We start from the raw sequence: 27,810 nt of genomic DNA, 5'->3' as shown, positions 1-27,810 counted from the left end.
GCCTGCCCACTGAGTAACTAATTCCGGGGTGCCCTCCAGAGCCTGGACAAGGGCAGTGGGCACCATGCCTGTTCAGATGTTGTCCAAACCCAGGGAGTTAGTGCTCAAATGTCAGTAATTTTGCACAGAAAGCGTGAAATGCTCTGGTCCGCCCTGGGCAGTGGATGGTAGGGCCCAGAGCCAGTGGGCTGCTCCTGGCCCATTTGTTTAGGCCTCTTGCATGCCCGCTCTCCATGCACTGGGAAGGAAGTTTCGGAGGCAGCATTTCATGCCACTGAAAGGGAGAAAGGAGGAGGGCAGTTGGTCATTGCAATGGGGTATAAGAGCCCAAAAGTAATGCTCTCTTCTGGGTCAGAATCTTGGTGGCCTCGTTTTGTTTCCGAGAGGCGCCATTATTTCTAGGCATCACAGCCAAGGCTCGCTTTACAAGTCTGCTCCTTCATTCTGTTCGTTCCGAAGCTGTTCCGTTGCACCCTGTTCCCGTCGACATAAGCTCACAAAGCAAGGGCAGTGCAGTCAAGCGGGAAGGACGTTGTAGTGGCCATCAGGAGACCCGGAATCTGGCCCTGGCTGTACCCCAGCTGGCGGGGTACCTTGGATGAGTGCCTTTGCTCCTGGGCTTTCCTTTCCTCACCCGTAAAACAAAGGGGGCGGAACTGGATGGTGATGTTTCCTACGATCCCTCCCGGCTTTAAAATTGCGAGTTGTTTATTGAGTATTGGCAGCCTTAAAGTGTCTTTGCCCTGTATTCAAAACCACATTTTTCCTGCTCCTTACAGACAGCGTTCTTTCTATTGCTTCAGTGCCCATAAGGCTGGTCCTTAATGTTTGATAACTCTTTGCTAAATGAATGAATGGCTATACAAGGAAATCATGAATGAGTGAAACCACTGTCACGTGCTTGCATAGCTTGCAGACTTTGGTTCTTGGTGTTTCGGTTTGGTTTGCTAGGAGGACTAGATAACCAGTACGAGGCATCTGAGTGGTGTGGGCACAGAGAAATCAATTTCTAACTGTTGTTGTTGCTCTTACCCTTATAATTATACACCCTGTTTTCTACAAATTTGGAAGAGTGTGCATAGGGTTTTGTAACCACCTTTTTTCAACAATGACGATATTTTTCCTCATCACTAATATTCTCTTACTTAGCTTTACTGGGTGCATCCTATTCTATTGTAGGGTTTACTGTAGTTTATTTAACCAATCCCTTAATCTTACACAGTAGGTCCATTCAAGTTTTTCCATATTCTAATCAGCATATCTAAATATTCTAAATTACTTTAAAAATAAAATATACAGGCATACCTTATTTTATTGTGCTTTGTTTTATTGCATTTTTTGCAAATTAAAGGTCTGTAGCTACCGTGCATTGAGCAAGTCTCTTGGCGCCATTTTTCCAACAGCATCTACTCCACGTGTCTATGTTATGTTTTGGTAATTCTCACAGTATCTCAGACTTTTTCATTATTATTATACTTGTCATGGTGATATGTGATTAGTGATCTTTGATGTTACTGTTTTCATTGTTTTGGCATTTTTTTAGCAATAAAGTATTTTTTAATTAAGGTACCTACATTGTTTTTTAGACATAATGCTATTATTGCGCATTTAATAGACTACGGTATAGTGTAAACATAACTTTTATATACACTGGGAAACCAAAAAAAAAATCACGTGACTTGCTTTACTACGGTGGTCTGGAACGGAACCCGCAACATCTCTGAGGCATGCCTGCATTGCTTTTGTAACGGGAGAAATGTTTTCAGTAAATAATACTGATCTCGTGACAGCGGGGGCCCTGCCTGCTTAAGGAAACTGGTGGGTGAGTCTATAGGAGAGCTGTGTGGAAGCCACTGCGAGGCAGCCTCTCCTCTCCCTGTGCAGAGCAGCAGTGATCACCGGCAGCTACAGTGTCACTGAGTGAGAGGAAAGCTGTTTCCCCATATCCAGAGCACTTTGTCTTTCCTCTCTTGAGCAGAACTAAGAGAAGAGGTGAGGCCAGGTCATATGGAAAAGGACCTAGCCAGAGACTGGAGGCCTGGGTTGAAGCTCCCCTCTACTGGTGGCCTCAGAGCGAGAGCTTAACCTTCTGGACCTTGGTTTATGTGTCTATGAATGAGAGCGTTAGTATTATTGTTAGTATTGCCTGCCTTTCCATCACTGGTTTGGAAGGTAGAAGCTGGAGAGCTTGTGAGCCTGAAAGGAAATCATAGGTCCAAGGTTAATTTGAAGCCTTAAAGTAAATGTTGTACAGAAGTGAGCCCCTGAGAACACAGGGTCACTGGTTCTTTTTGTGCCGTTCATCTCTGGAACTGTGACCTGGACTATACCTATAGTTGACAGTGGTTTTTGAGAAAATCCTTGCTTTACACACCACCGCTGTGAATAGGGAGCAAAGGCAGTCATTCAGCCCTCTACTTTTTGTATGCTTTTTTTACTTTTAATCCTTGCCAGATGTAGACTGGCAATGAGCCCAGAGGGTGAGTGCTTTCTGATAGAGGTCGTTTTGTTCCCATCTCCCTTCTAGACAAAGAATTCTTGAAGGAAAAGGAGAAGTTAGAAATGGAGTTAGCGGCAGTGCGGACCGCGAGTGAGGACCACCGGAGACACATCGAGATCCTGGACCAGGCTCTGAGCAACGCCCAGGCCAGGGTCATCAAGCTGGAAGAGGAGGTGAGCCCGCGGGGTGGGGCGTGGGGTGGGGTGCGGTGCGCAGAGCGCCGAGGGCCTCCGTTTCCGTTTCCTAACCCAGCAACTTTAACCACAGCCAACTCCAAGGGAGTTGAGTCAGGCGAGCGATGTAGGTGACCTCCCAAATAAAAATGAATAAAAACAGAATTTATCCACCCCAGAGCCGGGCAGAGGATGAGAGGCAGACGTGAATAACCATCAGCAAAGAGTTCAGTCTCAGCCATAAACCCAGGCTGCTGCCCACTGGCTGGCAGGTGTCCAAGGCTGAAAATAAATGGAAGGACTGGGAACCACTGGTGCCTGTGGAGAAAAGAGACTCAATTAACAGTTCAAGTGCTGTGTCTCTGGGCTCTCGATTGCATAAAAAAGGCCAAGTCTGCTGATGGGGTGGGATTGGGGTGGTGTTCAGCAAACCTGTCTCCAATTTTCAGAAGTTGGCTTGGCCGGGTAATGACCCCCCAATCCAGGAAACGTTGATGCCGCTCAAGCGTGATGGGTTTAGCGGTTTCTGAAGAAATCCAGCCTTTAGATGAAGTTTCAAGAAGTAGACTTTGCCTTTAAGCCTGACTGGGGAAGTAGAATGACCACTCCTGAGGTGCCGGCTAGGGGATCCGGGCTGTAGACACAGCAGCACAGGGGGGCCTCTTGCATCCGCTGTGTGTGGTGAGGCTGAGCCGAGCAGACCCACCGTGGAGAGTAGAAACTCAAAGTCACAGAGCGGCATGACCGAGATATTCTCCACCAGGACCGAGTTGGTGCTTGGCACGCAGGAAACAGCACTGTTATTAATCCAACTGCTGTTGCTGTTGTTGTCGACAATAAAAAGCTGTTCCTTCAGGAAACATCTCCTGGCACCAGGTGGCTTGGGTGTCTCAGCAAACTCCAGCTTCAAGGCTAATGCAGCTAAAGGGGAAGATTGTTAAGTCAGTAGGGTCTTGTCCATTCAACCTGTCCCGTTAAGCCCCACAAGTCCTATGTACAGTTTTAATACTAGCACAAGGATCCCAGGCAACAGCCCCAGAGTCTCTTCCTTGTCACCAGCAAGCAACTCATTAAATAGGAAAACATCTGCTACAGAAAGTGACCTTAACCCCTGAAGGACAGGAGGTCTGCTTTGAGGAAGGGAGGCCAGAACTCATTCTGAGGGCGCTTATCAAGGCTCCATCTCCATGTATGGAGCAAAGGAAAGTGATAATTTTGAAATATTTTAATTTTAATATTTCTGTTAAAGCAAAAGTTGTGAACTCCTTGAAGACAGGTTCTTTATAATCAGCATTATGGGTCTTTTCTCGTCATTATATCTATATAGGATCTGTGTTTGATTGACTGTATGTAACTTCTCCAAAATGTCTCATGTGTCTGGCTTCCAGTGTCCCTCCTTGTTCTTATTAAAGTTTCCTTTGAAGGATCTTAACTCAGTTTAGACGGCTCACACTGAGCGCTTACCATAACTTCCCATGATGGTTAAGGGCTTGGACTCTAGAGGCAGACCACGTGAGTTAGACGGGTGGTGTATCAGCTGTGTGACCTTGAGTGAGTCACCAACCTATTCAGTCCTCAGTTTTCTCACTTGTTAAATGGAGGTAATAAAAGAGTTTACCTTCTATTGTTATTGGGCGGATTAAATGAGATACTGCATATAAAGCACAAAGCTTGGCATGGTAGTGCCTCCAAAATGTTGGCTGATTAATTACTGTTACCATTAGTCATCGTCATCATTATATACTCCTTGCTAGACTTAAGGCTGATCCAAGGGTGAATGAGAGAGATCGATGCCCCCAAGAATCTTGCAGTTGGTTAGTGATAATATTAACTCATTCATTTAACAAATACTTATTGAGTACCAACTGGATGCCAGGTACTGTTCCAGGCCTTGGGGACATATTGTGCACTCTGCCCCAAGCAGACAAATCTCGTGACACTTATATTCTAGGGGCTACACACTCAGAGAATGGTATACAGTCTACGACATGGTAAGTGGTGTATGAATGGTACTCACAAAATAGTTTATCAGATGAGGCTTTTCTAGCATAGGAACCTGCAGTTAGTAGGACCTCAAACAATCAAAGGCACAGTGAATGAAAGAGTCAGATGAAAACTAATCCCAAGAGCAGGTATAGAAAAGGCTATAAGTTTCTGTCCGTGACCCCCGGCAAAAGGTCAGAAGCACCTCGTTTTTTATCGCAGTGGTTTTGGCTAGGGCACAGGCATTTCTCCTGGTAGGGTTGCCTGCTAAGTCAGAAACCACCCTTTGCAGCGAGCACTTAAATCGCTAGCATGTTCCAACTTGCCAGTGCAATCATGGGTTGAACTCAGTCAGTATCTGAATCACCTGCAAGGCATCTGCATGTCCAGGTGCAGAGTGACAGGAAATAGCATCTGGTGTCTTCTCACCCAGGACCAGATCAAGGAAAAGCCTCAGTCTGATTTTTGGCACCAGTCAATCCCCAGAAAGTTAGAAATGTGCCTGGGATTTATGAACATGGGCCAAACTCCTAACTGGAAGAAAACAAAGTCTGAGGGTCAGAATTTGAAGTGGTTGATCAGTGAGTCTAAATCCATACCTGATGTGACATTTACATAAATCAATTTTTACCTTAATTTGCCTCTCCTCAGTGATTGTGTGGTTTGCGTGTTCATTAGGCCTTTCCTGTCTCTCCAGGGCTGTCATCCATAAAGGGCTCTGACTTCTTTAGGAGGAAATTACTCCACAAGTATCTATAATCAGATATTGTCATACTCATTCACACATACACAAATGGGTACACATGCATAAATACATACAGACACAATTTTTCTAATAGTAATTGGTAGTTATAGAAAATTTGAAAAATACAGAAGAGAGTAAAGAAGATGAGAAATTATTATTCTGCCATACAGACAAACACAGTTGATGCTTTTATTTCCTTTCAGTCTTTTTTCATACATAGATGATAGATAGATAGATAGATAGATAGATAGATAGATAGATAGATAGGCAGGCATAGTTGTGATAATGTTGTATATAATTTTTGATTCTGGATTTTTCAGTTAACATTATAGAATAAGCATTTCCTTATAACATTTAAAAAATCTTTATTAACCTCATTTCCAATGCCTGCTGATGCTATAATGGCTAAGCAATAACCGTGGATTGAGCTCAGAGCTGTATAAATGACTGAAAGCAGGTGTCCTGTTAGGGTCTTCAGTTCCTAGCATCCCAGCTGTTTTAGGTGTAACTGGTGGCCTTCGTGTAAATCTTTTCTGTCCCAGCACACCTGAGGGACAGGAGTGGCGAAGGTACGTGCACTTGTAGTTTAAATAGCGTCTCGAGGTACTCTGACACACACACCCCCCATCTCCACCCCAGCTTTGAGGATCACTGTCTAAATTCCATGTTCCTTTTTACTCTCCTCCTCCGCTCAGCTCCGAGAGAAGCAGGCATACGTGGAGAAGGTTGAGAAGCTGCAGCAGGCCCTGACCCAGCTGCAGTCCGCGTGCGAGAAGCGGGAACAGATGGAGCGAAGACTGCGCACCTGGCTGGAGAGGGAGCTGGACGCGCTGAGGACCCAGCAGGTGAGGGGCGGGGCGGGGCGGGGCCCTCGGAGTCTGGCGCATGCGTTCTGTGAACGCCGTGGAGCCGAGCACCTGCTGCCTGCCAGGCTCTGCGCTCTGAGCTGAGGATTCAGGGGTAAACGAGAGCTTTCTGTCCTCCGTGGTCCAGCACAGCGGCCAGTGGAGGAGCCAGCCAGCCCACTCACTGGAGAGACAAACGTCTTGACAAGGAGAAAGCGGTGACCCCTGGGGGCTGGGTATGGGGGAATGCGAGTGCAGACGACTTCACAGCGGAGGACGTTTGAGTTGGACTTGGAAGGATGAGTTTGTTGGCCATTCTGGGGGAAGCGTCGGAGGTAGAGGAGGAGTATGCATGGAGGAGAGAGATGAGAGGCACATGGTGGGTCCAGGACAGCTGGGGGCAGCCAGCTGGGGGAGCATACCAGCTGGAGGCAACGGCCAGTTCGTGGAGGGCTTTTGGTCAGGTTGAGAGACTGGATTTTTTTTTTTTTCCTGTAGGATCAGGGGAGGAGCCCTCTGGCGGTGTCAGAGGAGGGGCTGGAGGAACAGATGTTGAAGTCAGGGAGGCCCGCCTGAAGGCTGTTAGTGTAATCTAAGGTGTAGTGGGAGTCCCCGGGGGACCTAGAACGGGGGTGAAATTGGGAGGACCGGATCATCAGTGAGTTTTCTGAGGTAAAGGACAGGAAGGAGTCAGGACTATCCCTAGAAAATAATATTGGCCATAAGCTCCTTGTCCTTCTGCCTCTCCCTGTTTCTCCTGGTAACAGCTGTTCATGTAATTCAGCTACAGATAAACTCAGAGTAAAACACCCCAGCCCAGGGTCCTCGTGGGCCTTGGCAAGAGGAGAAGTCCTATAGCTGGGCCGGGCTCCGTTACAAGCGGGTCAAGGGCTCCTGGTGTGTCATCAGCCAGCGTGGTGGGCAAAGCCCCCTATGCAGCTGGAGAAGAATGTGCTCTAAGTTTGGAACCAGGGAAATGCGAGACAGGACTCCATGGAATTATCTGGTGGATAGGGCATAGTGGTTATGGTTGAAACACTTAAAAACACTTGAAAGCATATGCTCTGGCCAGCTCAGCCCTATCTCATGGCAGCGCACACAGTTCCCTCTGGGTGTGTGTACTTGGCTGGAGATGGAGGTGTTAGCGAGATTGCCCAGAAAATCAAGGAGCCCACCCAGGCCCCTACCAACTTGGCTTAGTTGATAGCTCACAGGGAAAAGTGAGTCTGTCTCTGGATTTCTGATCCTTCTAACCTGTGCCGCATTCCCTGACATTTCAGGGCCACCCTTCAGCCATTTTCTGTTGCTCAGTTATTGAGATCGTAAGTTCTCCAACTGGAGGGCAGGCTCTCTGGTGTCTGGTACTGTGCTGGCACCTGGTGGGTATTTATGAGTCTTTGGCTGACAGAATGGGCACATCTCAGTATTTAGAGCAAAAAAGAATGTTCTTTTCCAGTTAATGTGCCACCCACACCCTACAGTTAAATTACTTATCCCGGGATCTTCTATTTTGAGTGCTATGAAAACACTCTTCATTCACTTCAGCTACTATATGTATTCTAAACTATATCTCTCCCATTGATTGCTTTTGGGATTTGTGCCAGTGGTATTGCTGTTATAGGCAGTACTCTAATGAGCTGCCTTTTTACGTCTCCTTGCAAAAAAATGTAAGAGTTTCCCAAGAGGATATACTTAAAAATGGGATTTCTGCATAACAAATACATATGCTAAACATCACTAGATATTGCCAGATCACTGCAAAGTAAATATACCAATTTATCCAAAACGTATAAGAATGTCTTCCTGTACATTATCATCAACGTTTAGTTTTGCAAGATGTCTTTTTCTTTAAAAAAAAAAAGGGGGGGGGGGAATGAAAGAAACCAAACTCAGCTCCATTATCCTTGTTGTGTATCAAGAAGAAATGTGAAGGAAGCATTATTTGAAAAATTTCTCTATTGCCACAGAGGACCATTCCTGTATGCACACTCAGACCCACACACACTCAGGCCCCGTTTTTTTTCCTCAGAGCAGCAAACACAACTTCCCCACTGTTTGTAAAGGATGCTGTCAGATTTCGGCTGCCTGTGGAGGACAGAAGTTTCAGAATCAGGGCTCTCCTGGGGAATGACGTGGCTTGCATTTTGGACTTGTCTTCGGGAGCTGATAGCAGATCCCCAGCTGTGTACGGCTGACATGAGACCAGAGAGGGGGAGACAATCTTGAAACAGAACTTTGCTGCCCAGCATCTCTTTAAAATAATATTACAATTGTTTTTTTAACGGGAGTGTTAATCTATCTCCTCTGTTATGAAAGGCACTTGGGGATTTCCCTACTTTTCCCTGCTTTTGCCTACTCATTAAAAAGATGAGTATTATTTTTTATTTTTTCCTTTAATACTTCATTTTCTCATTTTACCAATGAGCATACATTATTCTATAACCAGAAAAGACAAAAATGTTGTTACAAAGAAGTCCACCAAAATACCTTAATAGTTCCACGTGGCCGATACTATAGTTTGGTCCACCTCCCGCCTGGAGTCTGTGGACAAGTGTGGCGATCACAGCTCTGCTGGCCCCTAGCAGGGATGACCAGCGTCCACTCTGGAGCGTGGGGTCACCCGAGAAACTCTGCCTCTCTGATCTGCTTCCTCCTATTTACTCTGAGGAGCTCACACGTGTCCACCCCGGATATGGGCAACCCACCTCGCACACTGCTCCTTCACCCCGGTGTCACCGAGGCATTTATCTGACCCCATGAGAAGGCATACTGAGGTCACACAAAATAAATAAAGCCCCTTGTCATCTCTCCCCTCAACAAAGCAGTGAGACCACACTGCCTGCCTCTTCCCATAGAGAATCATTCTGAAGGGACCGTTGAGAGAACAGCTTAGAGCACTTTTGAATCAACACCCCACACAAGGGCTCTGCCCTAGACCCACACCAGGACACAGCTGAGCCTCTCCACCCGGCCCTCTCCACACAGAGCCCCCAAGTGAGCTCCAGTTACTCCTGCAAGTTATTCCTTCTGGAACCTTCCAGAAGGGTGGGTAGGCTGGAGGTGAGCAGAGTGGCATAGAATCGTGAACTGAGTCAGAGCATAGGCTCTGGGGTTAGGCTGCCTTCTCCTCCCTACTACAAAAGGAATCTTTCTGAGCCTTCACTTCCTTGTCTCTAAAATGGGGCACATAAATTATATTTACCGTATACTTGTAACTACAAATAAGAAAATCTGCACAAAGTACTTACACAGTGCCTGACACTTAGCACTTGGTGAAGGAAGAATAACTATCATTGCTGTTCTTCTCATCATGACCTTCAGAGTCATTTGATGGCACAGGGCATCTTTGGTGCCCAAATTACTCCAACTTTTCCAATCCCATTGAAAAAAAAAATGATAGGTGTGGCTGGACTGAGAAGGGCGGAGAGGGAAGATAGGTCGGGACACTAGGACCAGCAGGAAAGAGCAGCTCTCAATGAACAGGTTCTGTTATTAGAAGTAATCTCCCTCTACTTTGGGAGGCAAAGTGTGTTACTTAAGCATTACTAGAAGTTGGGGGGAAGTGAAATACAAATAATGGTAAAAGAGGAAGGGAAATTAACATTTTTAAGAACTCACAATCTTTCCTTTCTGGAAAAGAGCTGAAAGTAATTTTCACATCTTCCACAGTAGTCTTAGGAGGTAGAAGAAAGAAGGCGGGAATGTTCTTGAAGGGCAAAACAAGGCCCAGGGCAGCTAAGAGACCAGCCCAAGGTCATGTAGCAAATTAAGGCCTTTCTCCCAGGTGAACACGCTGAGGGCAAAGGTTTTTATCTGTATTGTTCACTGTGGTATCCCCTGCACAGGGTGCATGCTTAGTAAATATTTGGTGACTAGCTGAATGGGCAGCAAAAGCTGGCCTGCCTGACCCTTAATCTGTTTTTCTGGCCAACATATGTACCCATTAGACTGTGCTATCTCTGAACGCTTGAGTGTCTAAATTCTTGCGTTTATTTAAACAGCTCTTGAGGACCTGAGCAGGTCACCAGCCGAGATGTCAACACAAGGGATTTGGATAGAAACTGACAGACATAGATGGCAGCTAAGTGAGCCTGTGGGATTTTTTCTTGGAAAGTTTCTAAAAACAGGGTAGTTTCTCATCTCAGTGGACTGGTTTGTTTGTCCTCCTGCCCTGAGGCCGGGTGCCTGGCTTGATGGGGTCAGTGACTTCCTATGTAGGCTGATGAGGAAAGGTACATGCCTTCCACTCTATTCTGGCTTAAATGCCGGCCACTGGCAAGCTACCACTGGATCCTAGAATAATTTGTATTTGTAGCTTTCAAGAATCAAATAGAAGCATATGGTTTACAAAAAACCCGTAGGCCCGTTTGTTCTCTTCTGTCTGGTGGCATTAGGTTCCAGCAGTGCAGCTCAAATGCCCAGCTGTTGCTCTGGGTAATTTATGTGGTTCAGGGTGAAAGGTACCTCTCACCTTGCAAACAACTCTGCATTTAAAGTTTGTGATCACTGGGAAACAGGAGGGGAATGCATGTCCCAGGACAGAGAAGAGCTGGGATGAAATCGTTCTCCCCTTGAGTAGCTCAGGCCCGACTGGTCTCCTAACCCTGAGTTCCCGAGATGACCCATCTCCACCACTGGCCAGAAGTCAAACCTCCTCGTCCTCTAAGTCGTCTGTTTAGAGGAAATAGTATCCCTGAGTTAGAAGGGAAAAAATCTGAAAAGTGAATATCCTCAGCTCATGAGCTATTCAGATAACACAGCCGCTTTGTGTTGTGTTATCTGAATAACACTTCTCTCTTATGGACACAGATGGAGAGAAAGGGCTGGAAAATGAGCTTGACTTGCCTTAGAGGTTTTTCTGGTAGCACTGTACTTTGGTTAGCCCTTTAAAGTGTATCAAGTGCTTTCATGTTTATTATCCTATCTGATTGCTGGGCTTCCATCTGGGGCAGGTCTTAATTTCTGTTTCCCAGATGAGAGGCTGGGCAAGCATGCCCTTAAGTCATCTCACTCCCACGTCCGGTGCCTTCACATTCTATCTCCCAGCCTCAGGGGAAGCAAACAGCTGAATCACTTCCTTGAACTCTGGAGAAAGTGCCCTAGACCAGGAGGCCAAACTTTGTTCTGGCTCTTGGTATAAATTAACTGCAAGACATTGGACAAGCCACTTCCTGTCATGCAAAGCTGGATATTTAGGCAGACAGACTCGGGTTTGAACCCTGACCCTGCTACTGATCAGCTTAGAGACAAGGAATAGTTCATTCAGTCTCTCAGCAGCTTAGTTTTTCCATCTGTATAATTGGGATAATACTCTCTGTTTTATACAGCTCTCGGAGAATTAAATGAGATAGAGGAAGTGGGGATAGAGGTTGATGGTGTCAGAATCCACCCCCATTCGGGTCATCAGTGCTGGAGAGGGAGCAAGGGTGTGACTGTGCTGCAGGATCTGGGTGAACCGTACGTGCTCCACGTGGGTAACTCTGCCCACCCAGGGTCTACTTTATAGCCCCGATTCAGCATCAAGATGTTACTTCTTTCGCATCTCCAGAAACATGGAAACGGCCAGCCAGCCAGCCTGCCGGAATACAATGCCCCGGCCCTCATGGAACTCGTAAGGGAGAAGGAAGAGCGGATCCTGGCGCTGGAGGCTGACATGACCAAGTGGGAGCAGAAGTACGTAGAGGAGAGCGCCATCCGGCACTTCGCCATGAACGCTGCAGCCACTGCAGCGGCCGAGAGGTGAGTCCCATGGAACTGTGCTGCTCGGAAAAGCACAGCTGGAAAAACACAGTGTCCAGAGGGGTTCAGGGATGCATCCCAGGGAGGGAGAGCAGTTAAAAATAATTATAAAGTGGCTGTAATGCTAGTTGGAGACCAAGGTGGTATAATGTTTCTGAGGATGATTTTGGCAATATGTACCTCTCCTTTGGTTCCAAAATTCTAGTTCTCGACATTTATCTTAAGGAAATCATTATATAAGTGCCTGAAGTTATATAAGTTTTTATCCCAGTGTGGTTGTAAACATCAATACATTTAAAATAGCCTAGAGCCCAACAAGAAGGATTCATTCAATAATTTAAACTCCATCCACACAGCGGCGTACTATGTGGTCTTTAAGAATGATGCTGGGAAAGTATACTTTATACTCTTTTAAACAGTGGGTATGTTTCATGGACCAGACAAGAATATGCAATCCTCATAACAGCCCTGAGCGTGGGAACTATTATTATCCTCATTTTGTAGGTGAAGAAATGAGACTTAGAAAGATGCAGTAGTTTATTCCAGATCACACTGGTAGTAAGTGTTGAAATTTGTCTGACTTAAAGCCTGATTTCACTTGGTTTGCAGTAGTTTTCTGCTGCTGTCAGTTATTACCTCTGTTGCTTTATTTCCTTTGTTGCAGGCACACAACCTTATTTTTTCTTTAAAAATTAGCTCGAAATGCTCGATAATTCACAAAATAATCCTGTTAAGCTCTACCTTTGTCTGAATGAGCAGGTAGTTTCCCTTGACTGCTGGGTCTCGCCTGACTTGCGTGGCTGTGCGTTCTACCAGCCCTGCTTTTCACCCCTAAGTTATTCAATATATTGAGCATTGAATTGTCCCTCTGCTGCGGACTATAGGTGTGTGACTGCACCAGCCTTTCTGAGTGTCACTTTACTCAGAAATTACCTAGTTTCTGAAATGGAAATTATAATTCTTGACTGGTTATGAGCAGGAAACCAGACCGTATTCCCCTGGCTGAGGACACTAGAGCCCCAATAACAATGTAAGTGCGTTACCTTGGAAGCATGACCCAGGGCTTTTAAGGGTCATTGTTGTCTCAACTCTTTTGATTTATCAGATTAATGCGTGCTTGGGGTCCTAGGACGAATGGGACTGGAATGTAAAAGAAGTAGGGGAATGAACTGGTCTGAGGCATGAGACTCCTGGGTGGGCACAGGATGGGGGTGGGGGGATGTCGTGAGTAGAACCAGCCAGAGCCCACAGATGGTCAGCCCCACTCACACTGCGCTAGGCCCAGCCTTGGCCGTCATCCTTCGAGCAGGGGAAACACCTCTTGCCCTCAGAGAATAATCCTTTGGGATTTACCCAGCCCTGTTGCTCTCCTCCTCTGCTCTGTTTGAAGTCCTGGATGGATGGATGGATGGATGGATGGATGGATGGATGGATGGATGGATGGGGACCCTTTCCACCATCCCTGTCTTCCCCCATTCTTTGCTTCCACATGTATCTATTGAGCATCTAACAGTTCCATGGGGAACTACCCTCCTCTCTACTGACCACTGCTTCCCACAGTCTTGGGAAAAATCAGTTCAGAGGAGGTCATGTTTTTAGCTCCAATCTTAATGTTCTTTTCAAAGAAGACCTCTATAGTTTAGCATCGCTTTTCTGTTGACAAAAAGGGAGAAAAGGAAACTGAAGAATTTTTGAGAAAGGTCAAAATTCTAAGCTCTTATTGCCTAGATCTAAGTGGCTACATAAAAATTGGTAAAAATGACTATTTCCAGCCATTAGTTTTGTGACTTTTCAGCTACTGCTACATACTTCATGTTTACAGGCAGTGTGATATTTGTATACCAACTGATTTTGCCATCTTGGTGCATTTTAGCACCACTGATCAGAAGATTGAGAGGCTGGGCCTATTTTGTGTGGGTGGAGAAGCTTTTGAAACTTTTTGAGCATTTCAAAGCAATGTAATATTTTGCTGAGAGTTGTGTGTATTTACCTTTGAAGTCATTTTCATCTACTTGTACCTGCCGTCGACAGTATAAACATGAATTTTTAAATTTGTCTCCAGCTCTACGCAAATTCTCCAAAAATAAATCAGTTGAAAATGTTTCTGGCCACTAATTCCTATATTGATGATTTTTGTGTACCATGCAGTGAATTTATAATTTTGTCAGTATGTTTAAAGCATTTTGCTGGTTTTCTGTGTTATTTGGCTTTCTGATTGGTTTTCAGTCAGTTTGCACTTAGCCACATTCTCACATGTGCCCTCTTCGTTGGTTTATTTTATCATTCATGTACCTTTGCTGAGGCCTTCTTCATAAAGATACAGGGAACTTGGGAGCATAGAGCGATGGTTACGGGCATGGACTTTGGAGTCAGAGATATCTGGATTTGAATCCCTTTCCACCTTCACTAACTGGGTGTTCTTGCAGAGTCACCCATTTGTTCATCTGTGAAATGAGGATAGTAATGCCTCCTGCACAAGTTCCTGAGAGAACTAAATGAGATACCACGGGTAGCGTGCTTCACCCAGGCCCAGGCATGAAGGAAACGCTCGTTCATGGATACCTGTTGTTAAAAGAGACAAAAGAAGGGCCCCCTTTTTGCTTTTTAAGGTGTTCTAGAAAAGGGCTGTAAGATTTTAAATATGAATATGATTGTAACACTGGAATATGAAGTTAAAGGGATGTGAAATATTTGGGTGGATGATTTCTTACTAGTTTAAGATTCACTGATCAGAGACATTATTGGGCCTTTCGGCCTAAGACATACTTGGATCACTTAGATGGCACAATTATCTTATTTTTACCAGTCGTCATTAATTAGGAGTAATTCAATTGACAAAACCAGTGGCAGGAGGAACAGTTACCTTGGACCAGTGGTTTTCGGTCAGGCATCTGTTCCTGGCTACACTGCTATGCAGTCTCCCTCTGTCTGTCCCTCCCCTCACTCTACCCCCTCGACTGGACTTTCCAAGGACAGGGTGTGTGTCTTCTTCATCTTTGCGCCCTGCTGCCCAGCACGGTTGTCACTCCGAACGGAGCTGAATCCTAGGCAGGGGCTCATAAAAGCAGTGAGCTCGAATGCAAACGTGAAGGGGACTTCAGCCGGAACCTCTCTGTCCAGGAGGGCCAGTCTCCGTTTCAAGGATTTACTGAGTCCCCATTTACTGTAAAATACTTGAAATAGCTGCTATATGGGTGAGAAATAGAAATAAAACTTCAACTCTGATTGAGAAAGGAGAAGTGAGTATGAACGATTACAAGCATAGAAATACTAACCATTATGGTAATATCAGTATCCACCTGTCAGGAGGTTAAACCTGTAGATGTGCAGTAGTGTCCGTATTCAGAGCACGCCACATAGCTTAGAATTCAATGTCATTAGTAGAAGGGGCAGGGAATTTGGATTTGGGGGTTTTATTTTGTTTTCCTTAGATACTGTCTTAGTTCCAGCAATTTAGGGAGAGAATTGGCCAGGATTTAGGAGAGGGCAAGGGGTGAAGGAGTGTGTGGAGAGAGATTTTTAGTGTGGCACCCTTGGACCCCTCCCTGCGAGGACTGACATCATTCTCTGTGCGCATCCTGTGTTGCCAGGGACACCACGATCATCAACCACTCGAGGAACGGCAGCTATGGCGAGAGCTCGCTGGAGGCCCACATCTGGCAGGAGGAGGAGGAGGTGGTGCAGGCCACCAGGAGATGTCAGGACATGGAGTACACGTAAGGGAAAGCTGTGCGCGGCCACCAGGCTCCACTCTGGGCACTTACCTCAAGACCCCAGTGGGGCCCCCAGCCTGACGTTTGCACTCACACTTCAGCCCTTTCCTGTTCTGAACAGCTTCAAGCTTAGGTTCTCCCTCACACCCTGACCCAGAGAGAAAGGAAAGAGTCCACTCAACAACGGGCCTGGAGCCTGAAGTCTCTGGGGGCTAATTTCACGTCAGATGCAGGTTTTAAGATGGGGGCTAATAACAAGAATTTAGATGCCCATGTGTTTTCTGGGTGTCTGTCTCTACAACATTCTAGACATTACCAGCTGGACAGGGGAAACATCATATTCCAAAGTCTCAGAGATTTTGAGCCAGGATTTATATATTCCAGCCAGAAATAAAGAACTTATATAGCTAATGCATTCTTCTCATGGACTAAACAAGACGTCCAGCGGGCTTGGTGACATAATGGAGCTAGCCTGCCGCCCACCCCCAGCCCTCCCCGCGGAGCTTCTCATTTTGCAGATGTGAAAGTAGGACTGAGTGGCTGAGTCGTTGGTAAGCTCAGCAAGTTACTATTTGGGTTGTGAAAAGAACTCACGTGTTTTCTGATTCTCATCTTTGACCTTCAGGGAGGAAAACATCATCTTCTCACAGAAAACCTGTCCGTCTATTTTTTTTTCCTCAGAAAATAGGGAAATTGACTCTCCTGACCAGCCCACCCTGTGTGAGCCTCGAGTTTGTGTGCTTTCCTACTGCTTCTGCACGCCTCCCACTGCCAGGGTCCCAGACACACTTCAGTCCAGGAGGTCCCTGCTGGGTGGCCATGGTCACTCAAACTGTGTGTCCTTGGGGTCCCAGGACATCCCAGAGTCTCCTGAGGGGCCAGAGAAGGTGCACCCTTTTCAGCTACTACAAAAGATCCGTCTTCTACCATTTGGAGATTGTAACTGAAGACTTAACACTGCGCTTAACTCTCTGTCCTTGAATTATAATTAAAGTCCCTGGGCATCCTGAGAGAAATGTTCATGTTATTCTAGCCAAATGGCTTTTGATCATGACTGTTTTGTTTTGTTACACAGTATTAAAAATCTCCACGCCAAAATCATAGAGAAGGATGCCATGATTAAGGTCCTCCAGCAGCGATCCCGTAAAGACGCCGGGAAGACGGACTCCTCCAGCCTGCGGCCCGCTCGCTCTGTCCCGTCCATCGCTGCAGCCACTGGGACTCACTCCCGCCAGACCTCGCTCACCAGCAGCCAGTTAGCCGAGGAGAGGAAGGAGGAGAAGACCTGGAAGGGGAGCATAGGTGAGCCCCGCCCCTCCTCAGGCGAGCCCCGCCCCTCAGGCAAGTCCCACCCCTCCCCAGGCAAGCCCCTCCCCTCCCCAGGCGAGCCCCGCCCCCTCAGGCAAGTCCCGCCCCTCCTGTGGTGCCGCTCTGAAGAGGAGCCACACAAACATTGAGAGGCACCTCATCTGGCCAAAGGAGTTCAGACACCCTTGTGAAAGCAGAAATATTGAGTATTCCCGAGTCTCGGTTTACTCGTATGTAAAGCGGGGAAGGATAATCAATCACACTTTGATGGTGGAAACAAAGACCACCCCACCAGAGTCGCTGTTAACCACGGGTTGATTCACATCACAATTATCATCATTCTTGTTGAAAGTTGAGGTGACCCTTAATGTAAAATGTTCTAATGGGAAAAACCCAGAGACCTCAGGCCTCTGAATTTGGCCCTGCCCCAGACCAGTGGTAAGACTGCTCCATCTCTGCTTCTGTGTCTCGCAGAGCAGGGCGGAGTCTGGAGGTGTCCCATGGGGTCATGGCAAGGGCAAAATGAGATCATGGAGAGAAAGTGCTTGGGAAGCGGTGCTCTCGAGTGCAAAGTTCTGGTGGCGGTGGTTTTGTTGGATTGTTGTTACACAGGCAGAATGTTGAGGAGAGTTCTGCAAACATGGTCTCAGCCCTGAACACGTTTCCTGGGGTGACGGGGGCTGGCTGGGTCTGGAGAGAAGTGGCAGAGCCGCCCGGCTCGCAGGCAGCGCTCCCTGACACGCATCCTCCGCTCTTGTCCCCGGCACTCCGCAACCCCAGGGGCCTGGCCCTTCTTTGATGCATTTCCCCGGCTCAGAGTGTGTTTTGTTTATCTAAGGAGCCGAGAGGCTGTTTTTCTCAGCACAGAACCCCAGAGGAGCCTGGCTGCTTCGTGCCAAAGGGGATAAGAGCTTCCAGAACGAACGTGACAGGCTTGGGGTGATCAAAGGCACCCAGCCACAATCTCTGTTTGAAGTTCCCCCAAGGGTTACTTCTGCAGCCCCTGCCCTCCAAGGAAATGCACTTCAAAGAGGACGTGTGTGGACAGCAGCTGGGATCTTCAAAGACCCTCCCAAGGACACTTAGCTCCCCAGCCCAGTTAGAGAGCCTTGGAAGCGGTGCTCAGGCAGGCCTGGAAGGGGAGTCTGAATGTGCTCAGCTCCCATAGAAACCTCCCTGGCAGAGGCCAGTCTGTGACATCCAGCCAGGCAGGCATTTCGCTGGGGTCTGTGCCTGTACCCTTAGCATCTGATGTGTCTCAACCAGGCCTGGGAGCCAGAGAACCCAGCTGCGGGAAGAGTTGCCGTGTTCTCTGCACTGGTGTTCCTCCTCGTTATTGTGATTGGGGTCCACGTGTCACAGAAACAGAGCGGGGGGGCTTCCCTGGTGGCGCAGTGGTTGAGAATCTGCCTGCCAATGCAGGGGACACGGGTTCGAGCCCTGGTCTGGGAAGATCCCACGTGCCGCGGAGCAACTAAGCCCGTGCGCCACAACTACTGAGCCTGCGCGTCTGGAGCCCGTGCTCCGCAACAAGAGAGGCCGCGATAGTGAGAGGCCCGCGCACCGCGATGAAGAGTGGCCCCCGCTTGCTGCAACTAGAGAAAGCCCTTGCACAGAAACGAAGACCCAACACAGCCATAAACAAACAAACAAACAAACAATAAATAAATAATAAATAACAAAACAGAGCGGGGCCCTCTGAGGTTCCAGGCAGAGGCACACAGTCAATTCGCGAAGGTACAGTGCACAGTCCCCAAAGCGTTTCCACAATCTCTGGCCTGAGGGGCTCTGGAAGGAGGTAGAGGTGATGACATATACCTTCCTGATGGCTCAAGGGCTCCCAGGTGAGAAGACAGGCCAGTGACTTGGTTCCACAAAACATCCTTGCCAGACGGTGGCTTTTCACCAGACAGGGCGATGAGGTGGAAAGAACACAGAGTGGACTTAAAGGCAGGCACAGCTGGCTTCCAATCCCATTTCTGCTCTTGATACTTCTAACTGTGAGATACTTATTTCTCAAAGCTTCCATTTCCTTTTCTGTAAGACAAAGGATCACAACAGGCCCTACCTCATATGAAATGAGATGTTGTGTGTGAAGCACCTAGCCAAAGCCCCTCGCTACTCAAGGTGTGGTCCTTGGACCACGGCACCACCCTCTCCTGGGAGCTTGTTAGAGAAGCAGACTCTCAGGCCCCACCCACTGACTTGAACCTTCATCTTAACAATATATCCAAGTAACTGATATGCACATTACATTTTGAGAAGCATTGCTGTAGACAGACTGGATTGAGTTGCATTCTGTTACGAATGGGCACCTTGAAATAGCCCTGGCAAAGAGAGTTATGAATTGCTAGCTCATTAAATAAGTGAACAGACACTCGATTGTGCTTACCGCGTTTTCTACAGGCTAGTGTTCTGGAGTGCTGGCACTTTTCTGAACGTGGGCTGTATTTCACCATCATAACAGTGGCTGTCCTGTCCAGCTTTGCAGGAAGACATTGAGGAAAAGGGACACCACAGCACATCATGCCTCCCTTTTCCCCAGCCAGCCCACCCTCTTCCTGCCCCAGCCTCTCTGCTCTTGGGGCAGGCAGGGAGGGAGAAGAGGGCTGAGTGGTCCTTTCTAGGAGCCCAGCTGGCTTCCTACTCTTTGGAGGACATGGCTGTCCATTGCAAGGATCTCTTTGGGGAATACTGTACACAGCTCTGTGTTGCCCTGACCAGGAAACGTGTTTGTTTTGACCCGGGGCCTGTAGGAGACCATCCGTTACCAAGAGTGGAGGGGTGTCGGGGGCTATTAGGCAGAGCTACAGGCTGATGGGACCGTGTCTAGGAGCAGGGAAGCCTTCACGTTTTCTGAAGCACACAGCCACTGCTCAGGACTAGCCCTCCTGGGCCATATTAGGTAAAGCAAGCATCGCCTCTAGAACACTTTGCAGGAATGCCCTCACCCCTCGACACTCTGCCTGTAAGGCGCCTCTTCTCCATTCTTCCATAGCACCCTAAGAATTATAGTATCCTGTCATTTGTCATGTTATATTAGAACCAATTTACTTGACAACTCCTCCCCCACCCCAGATTAGGTTTTTTGGTTTTGTTTTTAAAGAATGGCATTGAATAAGCTGTTCTTCCGTCCTCAGGGTTGCTGCTGGGGAAGGAGCCCCACGAACACGCATCCACCCCCATGCTGCCCACCCCGCCTGCCACAGCGCTATCTCCTGCGGCCCTTGCCACCTCGGCCAGCAGCGCCCACGCGAAGACAGGCAGCAAGGACAGCAGCACACAGACGGACAAGAGCGCCGAGCTCTTCTGGCCCAGTGTGGCCTCCCTGCCCACGCGCGGCCGGCTGAGCGGAACCCCTTCCAACAGCCCGGTCCTGAAGCACCCAGCGGCCAAGGGTGCGGCAGAGAAGCTGGGTATGAGGTCCCCGCCTCCCCTCACACTCCGGGGGATCCTCAGCGCTCCCTGGCCTGAGAGGGGGAGGCTTTTGTTGAGCTGGGGAGGGAGGGCTACCAATCAACTCTCACTTTACTGGTTATCTTATGATTATGGTTACCCTAATGCACTTAGGCTCTGCATGCCCTTTATTATTCTGGAATTAAAATGTGTGTAGAGACTCCTAACTTATTACGATTTAAAAGAGTCCACAAGTTGCATCTGTCCTTTTAGTGTATGCTTTGTAACTAGCCCTTCCCCAGGTGTGCAAACAGACCCTCCAGGGGATGTTAGGGAATTAGTTCCCCCCCCTCCGCAATATGTTTGGGAGCTGGTACCAGGCACCAGGTCCATCAAGAGCATCAGGTACAAAGACATTGCCTTCAAGGTGTTTACTCGTCAAGGATTCGGGGTCAAGAGCGCCTCCTGGTTGAAGGAGAAGGTAGATTTAAAGTAGGCGAACTGGCCCAGTACTCAGGCCAGTTCTAAGGAGTTGCTGTCAAATATTTAAGAGAAGACAGCTTAGGAGGAGCTTGGTGATGAGTCCAGAAGTATCCATGGAAAGAATAGACTTGGCTTTGGACTGTTTGTAGTCATGGGGTGAGGAGGAGGTGGGAGCTACTGGACATAAATGAATTGTTTCCTCCAAAGGGGTTCCCTGTGTTCATCCTCCAAAATAGACAAGTAAACACAATGTTATTTTCGGAGATTTAATTCTTGGGATGCCCTTTTGCAAGGAAGGCAGGGAACATGTGAGAAGGACCTGGCTCGTGGCGTGCACTTGATAGTTTAGAGGAGAGGAGGAGAGCGGGGGTGAGGGCTCCGCACAAAGTCCCGATGCCACTTTCACCCATTCAGACCTCTCCCATCACGTCCTAGTTCTGTTCTTTGTGTCCGAATCCCAGGGCCAGTCATTTAGCTTTGGTCCACCGTGGGCTGGGCTCCTATGGCCTTACCTGCGTGCACCGATGGTGAGGGGTGGTACTTAAATGGTTCCGTTTTAGAGAGGGCTGGGAAGGCTGTGCTCCTCCTGGGGAACAGGCTGCTAACGTGTCCCTTCTGTTTGGCAGAGAATTCTCCTGGCCACGGGAAGTCACCTGACCACAAAGGTCGCGTCAGCAGCTTGCTCCACAAGCCCGAGTTCCCTGACGGGGAGATGATGGAAGTTCTCATCTAACACCGGCATCCCTGTTGAATTTTGCAACAGAACATTGACAAGCAAGGAACGTGGCAAAGAGAAAGAAAGATCAAGAAGGTTGTGGACGGGAAATCAGGAATGATTTGAACTGATCAGGATTTCAGATTAATGAGAACACTTTTTATAAATGTTAAAAACCAAACAAAACAAAAACAGGAGACCTACATGACTGAAAATGAAGAGGATGTCGTGGATTTTTACTGCATATGGTGGAAGAGAGAAGATGCATGTAGGTTTGGAAACAAAGAAGAAATAGGAAATGGAGTTTTTCCGTTGTACAGAAAATGTATCTCTTGGGGAGGGTCTGTGTACACCCATTCTCTGGTTATAAACAGATAAACCTGAGCATGGATATTCCTTGAAATACGCCCATTCTCCTTGCCTCTTAGCTTGTTTTGTTTGAGAAGAACCTCCTAGAAATCTCGGAGAGTCCGTCTTGATATAATGTAATATCACCTGTGCCCTCCACCGGGTGTCCTGTGAATGCGTGTGGGTGTGGCAGGGAGGAGAAATGTCCAGGGTGATGGGGAATTTAAAAGACCATCTTCACCTCATTACCTGCTTGGTTTGGACTTCTTAGCTTTTCTGGATTGAGCAGTATTTTCTAAACAGGATGGGAGCTCTCTAGTCTTGGTGTTCATCCTTCCTCACTTCTCTGAGTTCATCTCTGTCTCTGCTTCATACTCTTTAATTTTACCCTTTATTCCCTTTTGCAACAAGCCATGACAGAATTCCTTTGTTCTGGGGTTTATCAGAGCAGTAACTGAAGGGTCATCATTCATCGTGACCAGTGGGACAAAGCCGTATGGCGGGTCCCCTGGCCGTTTCCTCCACCTTTGAGGAGTTGGGCTGCAGTGGTTGATCTCATTCTGACCATGAACTAGGTAAGCTCCGACTAGGCGGAAGGTCCATGAGCACTGTGACGTCTTGCATTAAGTTCACGGCCCCGACTTTTTTCTCTCTCACATCAGCTCTTGCGTGGAGTTTGGTTATCTCCACCTCATTGCTCTGTTGAGGTAGGACTTTCAGGACTGCACTCCGGGCAACGAGTGACACTTGACTTGGTGGCATCCAGAATCTCCCCAGGCACTTTGTCCCGCTTTCTACTGTTTGTGGCCACCGCTCTGCCCGCCCCTCGCATCCCTCTGGGCATTGTTGGTGAGCACGCAGACTCTGTGACTGTCAGCACGGGCGTGTCAGCACATCAGTTCTGCCCTGCCAGGAACTTGCTTTGTAACCTAACAGGCCAGTGTCTATACAGTGTGGTCAGGTTTTTCAAGATTTCAGTTGGGAGCAACTTGTCCAAAGTAAGACGGAAACACCAGGTCAAAGAGCCAGGAGTGAGTGAGGTCGTGGGCCTCATCCCTGTGCTGTAAGGTTTCCCATCTGACTCCTCAGATATCGGCTTTCTTTACAAATCTAGAAGGTGCTGGATCAGAAGAGAAAAGCTAGTCAGGCCATCAGATGCTCACGCAGGATCCTGATAGTTTTCTCCCTGCAGGGTAGTTGGATCTGTGTTTTCCCAGGTCCCTTTCCTCATGCTTACGTAAGGGAAGAAAAAAAAAAAAAAAGCCCCAGGTCTGAGGCTTTTTCAAGTCCCACCCAAATGAAACCCTGAAGACAGCATCACTTAGGAAATTTTGCTTGGGTGGCTCATTTTAGAGTTGGTCTTTGCAGTGTAACCTGGGTGAAGCCTCCCCAAATTGAGGTGGTGGAAGGATGACAGAGGTGTGAGCTGGAGAGGGAGAGGTGGGGAAGGAAACCAATGGCTTTGCCCAGGGGGCCTCTGAGCTGCCTAGTGGTCAGGAGAGTAAGCAGAACGGATGCTGCTCAAGCCCCGCTCTGCGGTAGGCGCCGTGCATCACGCCGGTTGCCTCCTGCAGTCCCACGTTAAGCATCGCTGAGGATTGTGCAGCCTGGGAAACCAGAGCAGCCCTGGGTGTGAGGAGGGAGCAGCGAGGCCCCATGGCGGGTGTGGGGGCCAGGTGAGTATGGACACGTCGGGGCAGGGATGGGGCAGAGGGATCCCCATCCCAGGCTCAGCTCCCCATCACTTTTTATAGGTCATGAGGCTCAGTTGATGGCAACTAACACTCTGAAGGACATTTTGACCCCTGATTAACGCGGGGGATGGAAAGAAAACATCTAGAAATAAGAGGGCACATCACCTCTGCCAGCCCCCATCATCCGTGTCTGGGCTACCCCAAACATGGGCTGTGTCGCCTAGAAACGGGTGAGAGTGACAGCCGCAGCCCAGTTTCCCGCAAAGCCTCATCTTTATGCCCCAGCACATCTTGTCGGCAGCTCAGGCACAAGGCTCATCTGCTTTCCTTGGTCCCCCGCGTTGCCAGGCGTGTTAATTGTCAGAATGCAAACACAGACGTCACCATTTTTCAGTTGTGCTGCAGTCTCTTAATCTTTTTTTCTTCTAACCTGCTGAGACTCCTCCATAAGAAGAGGGACCTATGATTTTGAAATGTCTTCTTTTATGGGCCCTGACACTTTTCGTCTTCATAGCTCGAAGCCTTGCTTGCATTTAGGAGAAATGCAGATACTGAACTCCCGCTGTGCGTTCTGGCAGTTGACAATATATGATCTCATTGGATTTTCAGAAAATAAACCAAGCTCCATTTTTTTTACTGCCAACTGTATGCAGGCACTGGGGTAAGTCCCTTTTAATGAGTCCACAGACCACGTGGGAGCAGGGGCGAGTTTATCCTCCTTATTTCACGGAGGAGGAAACTGGGGCTCAGGAGGTCAAGTCCCTTCCCCAGGAGAGGCTGGGATCTGAACCGAGGCTTTGGGAGAGGAGCTGTGCCTTCGACACAGGCTGGACTGCCTCTGACTTGGGGATGATAAGTGCCACAGCTTGACCCGCTCTGTCCCCTGTATGTGATGTGTGCACTCGTAGACACACACACACAGCAACACACACACACAGCTTCCTGCCCCCTTACCACTCCGGGAGCTAAGAAATAGGACTAGAGCCCAGAACAGCTAGAACTGCCCACAAACACAGGTATAGGTAGGAGTCTCTGTGTTCCGTTGTAAGCAGGACCACAAAGTCTGGTAAAAAAGCACTTACTTGCGAGTGGTCCAGAGGCCGGGGCTTCTCCAGAACTTTTCAGTGGTGTCTGATTCTGAACTCGCGGGCTCTGTCTCAGGGTGAAGGGTAAAGGCCTCGGCCTTGTGTGATGACGTGCTGGAGTAACTCCGCTTCTTCCTTCAGTGTGTCGCCTGGCGGTTTCTGCATGCTGCCCGGGGTTCTGTATGCAACAGGAGATGTTGCCGCTTTCCGGCAGTAATTTCAGAGCATGTGCAGAACCTTTCCTTATAGCTTTTTCTTCTTAGCTTTTCTTCTGCTTCCCGGAGTTGGGAAGCCAGGCACAGTGTCATGCTCAGTCTGCTTGGAGCAGGCATGCAGGACAGGGCTGCCACGTCCCTCCCAGGGCTTGGGGTGGAGGGCAGAGAGTGGGGACATGTCTCTCTTCTTCAGTTTTGCAGAACTTGCTCTTTGGAACCTATGTGTGCATTTGACTACGCAGGACTTGGGTTGGATGGAGACAGTTGCTCCCAATGGGTTGTGAACTTGGAAGAGAGAGTTCATTGGTTCTGTTGCTCAGCGGGTAGGCCGTTGGAATGCCCCCTGCAGAGAAGCCAGCCATCACTGCTGTTTGTTCTCTCCCGGGTTTGCCCGCAGCCTCCTGTGTCCTTATGATGCTGAGTGCTGACAATTGCAGGTGGCTCCTGCGTCCTCGTCTGTAGCTGATGGCAAGAGAAATTCTTCCTACAGCAGCCTGAGTCTCAGAGACTGATGTGAACACAGACGTCAGGTGGGGCAGGGCCCCGGGGGCTGTGGAGACTAGGTGGAGGAGTTGCAAGGTTTTGAGGCAGGGAGCTCACGCTTGGGCTGCTGGGAGCTGAGCAAAGAGGTATGTTTTCCAGAACAAAGTCCTGCTGCGTGTCTGCACTGGTGCCCGTGGGGCATGCTTCTCTCTGCCCCCAGTGATCTCACACTCCTCCTAAGCCTAGGAGGACCGTGGTACAAGGGAGCCGGGCGAGTGTTCTTAAACAGAGAATGTCCAGCCCACAGTTGCCTGCTTCTCCTCCCCAAGTCTGACACAGCCATGGTTTACGCTTTATAAATGTTGGTTTTCTCTTCTTTTTTCTTGCTGATTAATCATTGGGTTTAAAATGTCTTCATTCAACATGAGGATTGTTTAATGGGTTTGCCTCTGGTGTGTGGCTCCATGGGAGATGGGCAGAGTAATTAAGAAGTTACCAGAAGCTGATCAGCTGGGAGCATGGAAAAGTCAGCATTTCAGTAAATGGATTTCTTCTGGAACTATCAATAATGAGCAATTTTTTTCTGTCCCTTTTAAGTAGTATCCCCTTTTCTCATTTGGTAATTTAATGGTATAAACACATGTATATGTCAGTGCATACATATGAGGTGTGCCTATAAGGTTGTATGTCGAGTTTCTTTTCTTAACATCCAGAAGATCCAAGTGTTTCATCTCACCCCACGTTGCTTAAGAGGTGACCCTTTGCGAGACTCTGTGCTGAGTAGAAACATTTTGCAGACGCCTCTGTTAGAATGGATTTGGGGGCCTGGCATGTTCCTCTGGTTATCCTTAGAGATGAGAAATCATCATCCTTTGAAGGCAGGTTTAAGTTTGGAAATAATCCCAAGTCATTCACTCAGTTGGATAAATAAAGATGGGTGATTAAGGTAAGTCACATCCTTTTAGCTTTTTTTTTTTTAAAAGAAGTCCTTAAGATGTTCCTGGGGGATGAGTCTTTGGACCCTCAGAGGCTTTCAGAGTGACCACTTCAAAGGAGGACAGTAATCGTTAGTACGTGTACCCTCCAGAGGGTTCGTTTCTAAAAACCTGCTCTCTTGCCACACCTTGTCTGTGTTCACGTCTCTGCGTACACGCGGGTGTTAGTGCACATTCATGAGTAGCCGCCTCCAGTAGGAATTCTGTAAAACCCTGTTAGACTTAAGTGCATGTTATTGTCATGTTAGGCCAAGACTGAGGTGTTTCTTTGTCATGAAACTTCGCTTCCTCACAGAATTAAAATATTGTTTTTTCAGTATAATGAAGTACATATACAGTATTTTCTTGTATCAGCTCCCGAAGTTTTGGTGCCCAGTGGTGTGTTTACATGTGGTTTGCCTAAGATTCCGTTCACATAGAGACACCTGTAGGTATTTATTACAAACCGGAATGTAAGCAAATTGATCCATAGTGATTTTCTTTGAATTAAGGTGTTTTCCCCTTTTGCGGAGGGGGAAGGGAGGTTCCTTCTCCGCGTGAGGCGCATGCAGAATCTGGGACATTCTGTGAGGCTGGGCAGGCCGTGCACCCACCTCAGCCAAAGCTCCAACGGCCCCGTCTGCCGCCACACTTCCCGCCAGCTGTGTGTGCCATCGCCCTGCTTGGTGGCGTGTGCTGTGTTCCCTCCAGCAGACTCTGATGTAAGATTCTGGCATCTTTGTATTGCTAGTCTGTATTGAAGCAGAGGTGGAGGGTACAGAGCTGCACGGCCAGCTGGGTCTGTGTCCAGAGCGGGGAAATCCAAGAAGACGGCGTGTCCCTCACAGCAAATATTGATACTGTTGGTCAGCCAAAGATTTTCCTATTCTTTGCTGCTTAAACTTGTGCCTTAATATTGTATATAATAAATGGATAAAACGGCTGTCTCCCTCACGCTTGCTCTTTTCTGACACAAGGAACTTATATACCAGGTGCTCAATAAATGTTGGTTGAATTTCATCTCATTTTACTGCTGGAAGCAGCCTCACTTGCTGTTTTGCTTGCAGAGGCAAGAGGCATCCCGCGTGCTGCCCTCCGTCCCCCCAGCCCCTGTGGGCCTCATGCTGTTGATCCCGACGAGGAAAGGAGTCATCCAAACCCCTGGAACTTGCCGTCCACCCCGCCACCCACCCCTCCAGACAAATACAGAAGGAAGAAACGCGGGGACGTGGGCCCGGGAGACGGTGGCCACTTTGATCACATCTGAGTGTCCTCTTTGGGCGTTCCTGGGTTCAGGGCCTGCCAGTGACCACCGTGACTCAGGAATTTACCCAAGCAGCCTGGGCCCTAAGTCTGGGCTGGAGTCGGAAGCGTCTCTGCGCCCCATGATGGACGTGGCAGATGTCGCTGC

General features: G+C 48.2%; 1 protein-coding gene across 6 annotated transcripts in view; it reads left to right on the top strand.

Moving 5' to 3' along the window:
* The window catches only part of AMOTL1 (angiomotin like 1), a 176,255-nt gene extending 148,913 nt beyond the window's left edge, over window positions 1-27,342 (top strand). For all 6 annotated transcript variants that reach the window (XM_082409885.1, XM_082409884.1, XM_082409886.1 and 3 more), the window contains 7 exons: window positions 2,528-2,673; window positions 6,097-6,246; window positions 11,795-11,985; window positions 15,576-15,701; window positions 16,774-17,000; window positions 20,147-20,422; window positions 21,512-27,342. In XM_082409885.1, coding sequence (XP_082266011.1) covers window positions 2,528-2,673; window positions 6,097-6,246; window positions 11,795-11,985; window positions 15,576-15,701; window positions 16,774-17,000; window positions 20,147-20,422; window positions 21,512-21,618 — 1,223 coding nt within the window. In that variant the 3' untranslated portion in view covers window positions 21,619-27,342. The remainder of the gene's footprint in view (window positions 1-2,527; window positions 2,674-6,096; window positions 6,247-11,794; window positions 11,986-15,575; window positions 15,702-16,773; window positions 17,001-20,146; window positions 20,423-21,511) is intronic.
* The last annotated feature ends 468 nt before the right edge of the window (window positions 27,343-27,810 follow it).

Source organism: Balaenoptera physalus (genome assembly GCF_965194825.1).
Source record: "Balaenoptera physalus genome assembly, chromosome: 10".
Lineage (NCBI taxonomy): Eukaryota > Metazoa > Chordata > Mammalia > Artiodactyla > Balaenopteridae > Balaenoptera > Balaenoptera physalus.
The sequence above is the reverse complement of the archived record's forward strand: the minus strand, read 5'-3'. Positions and strand labels throughout refer to the sequence as shown.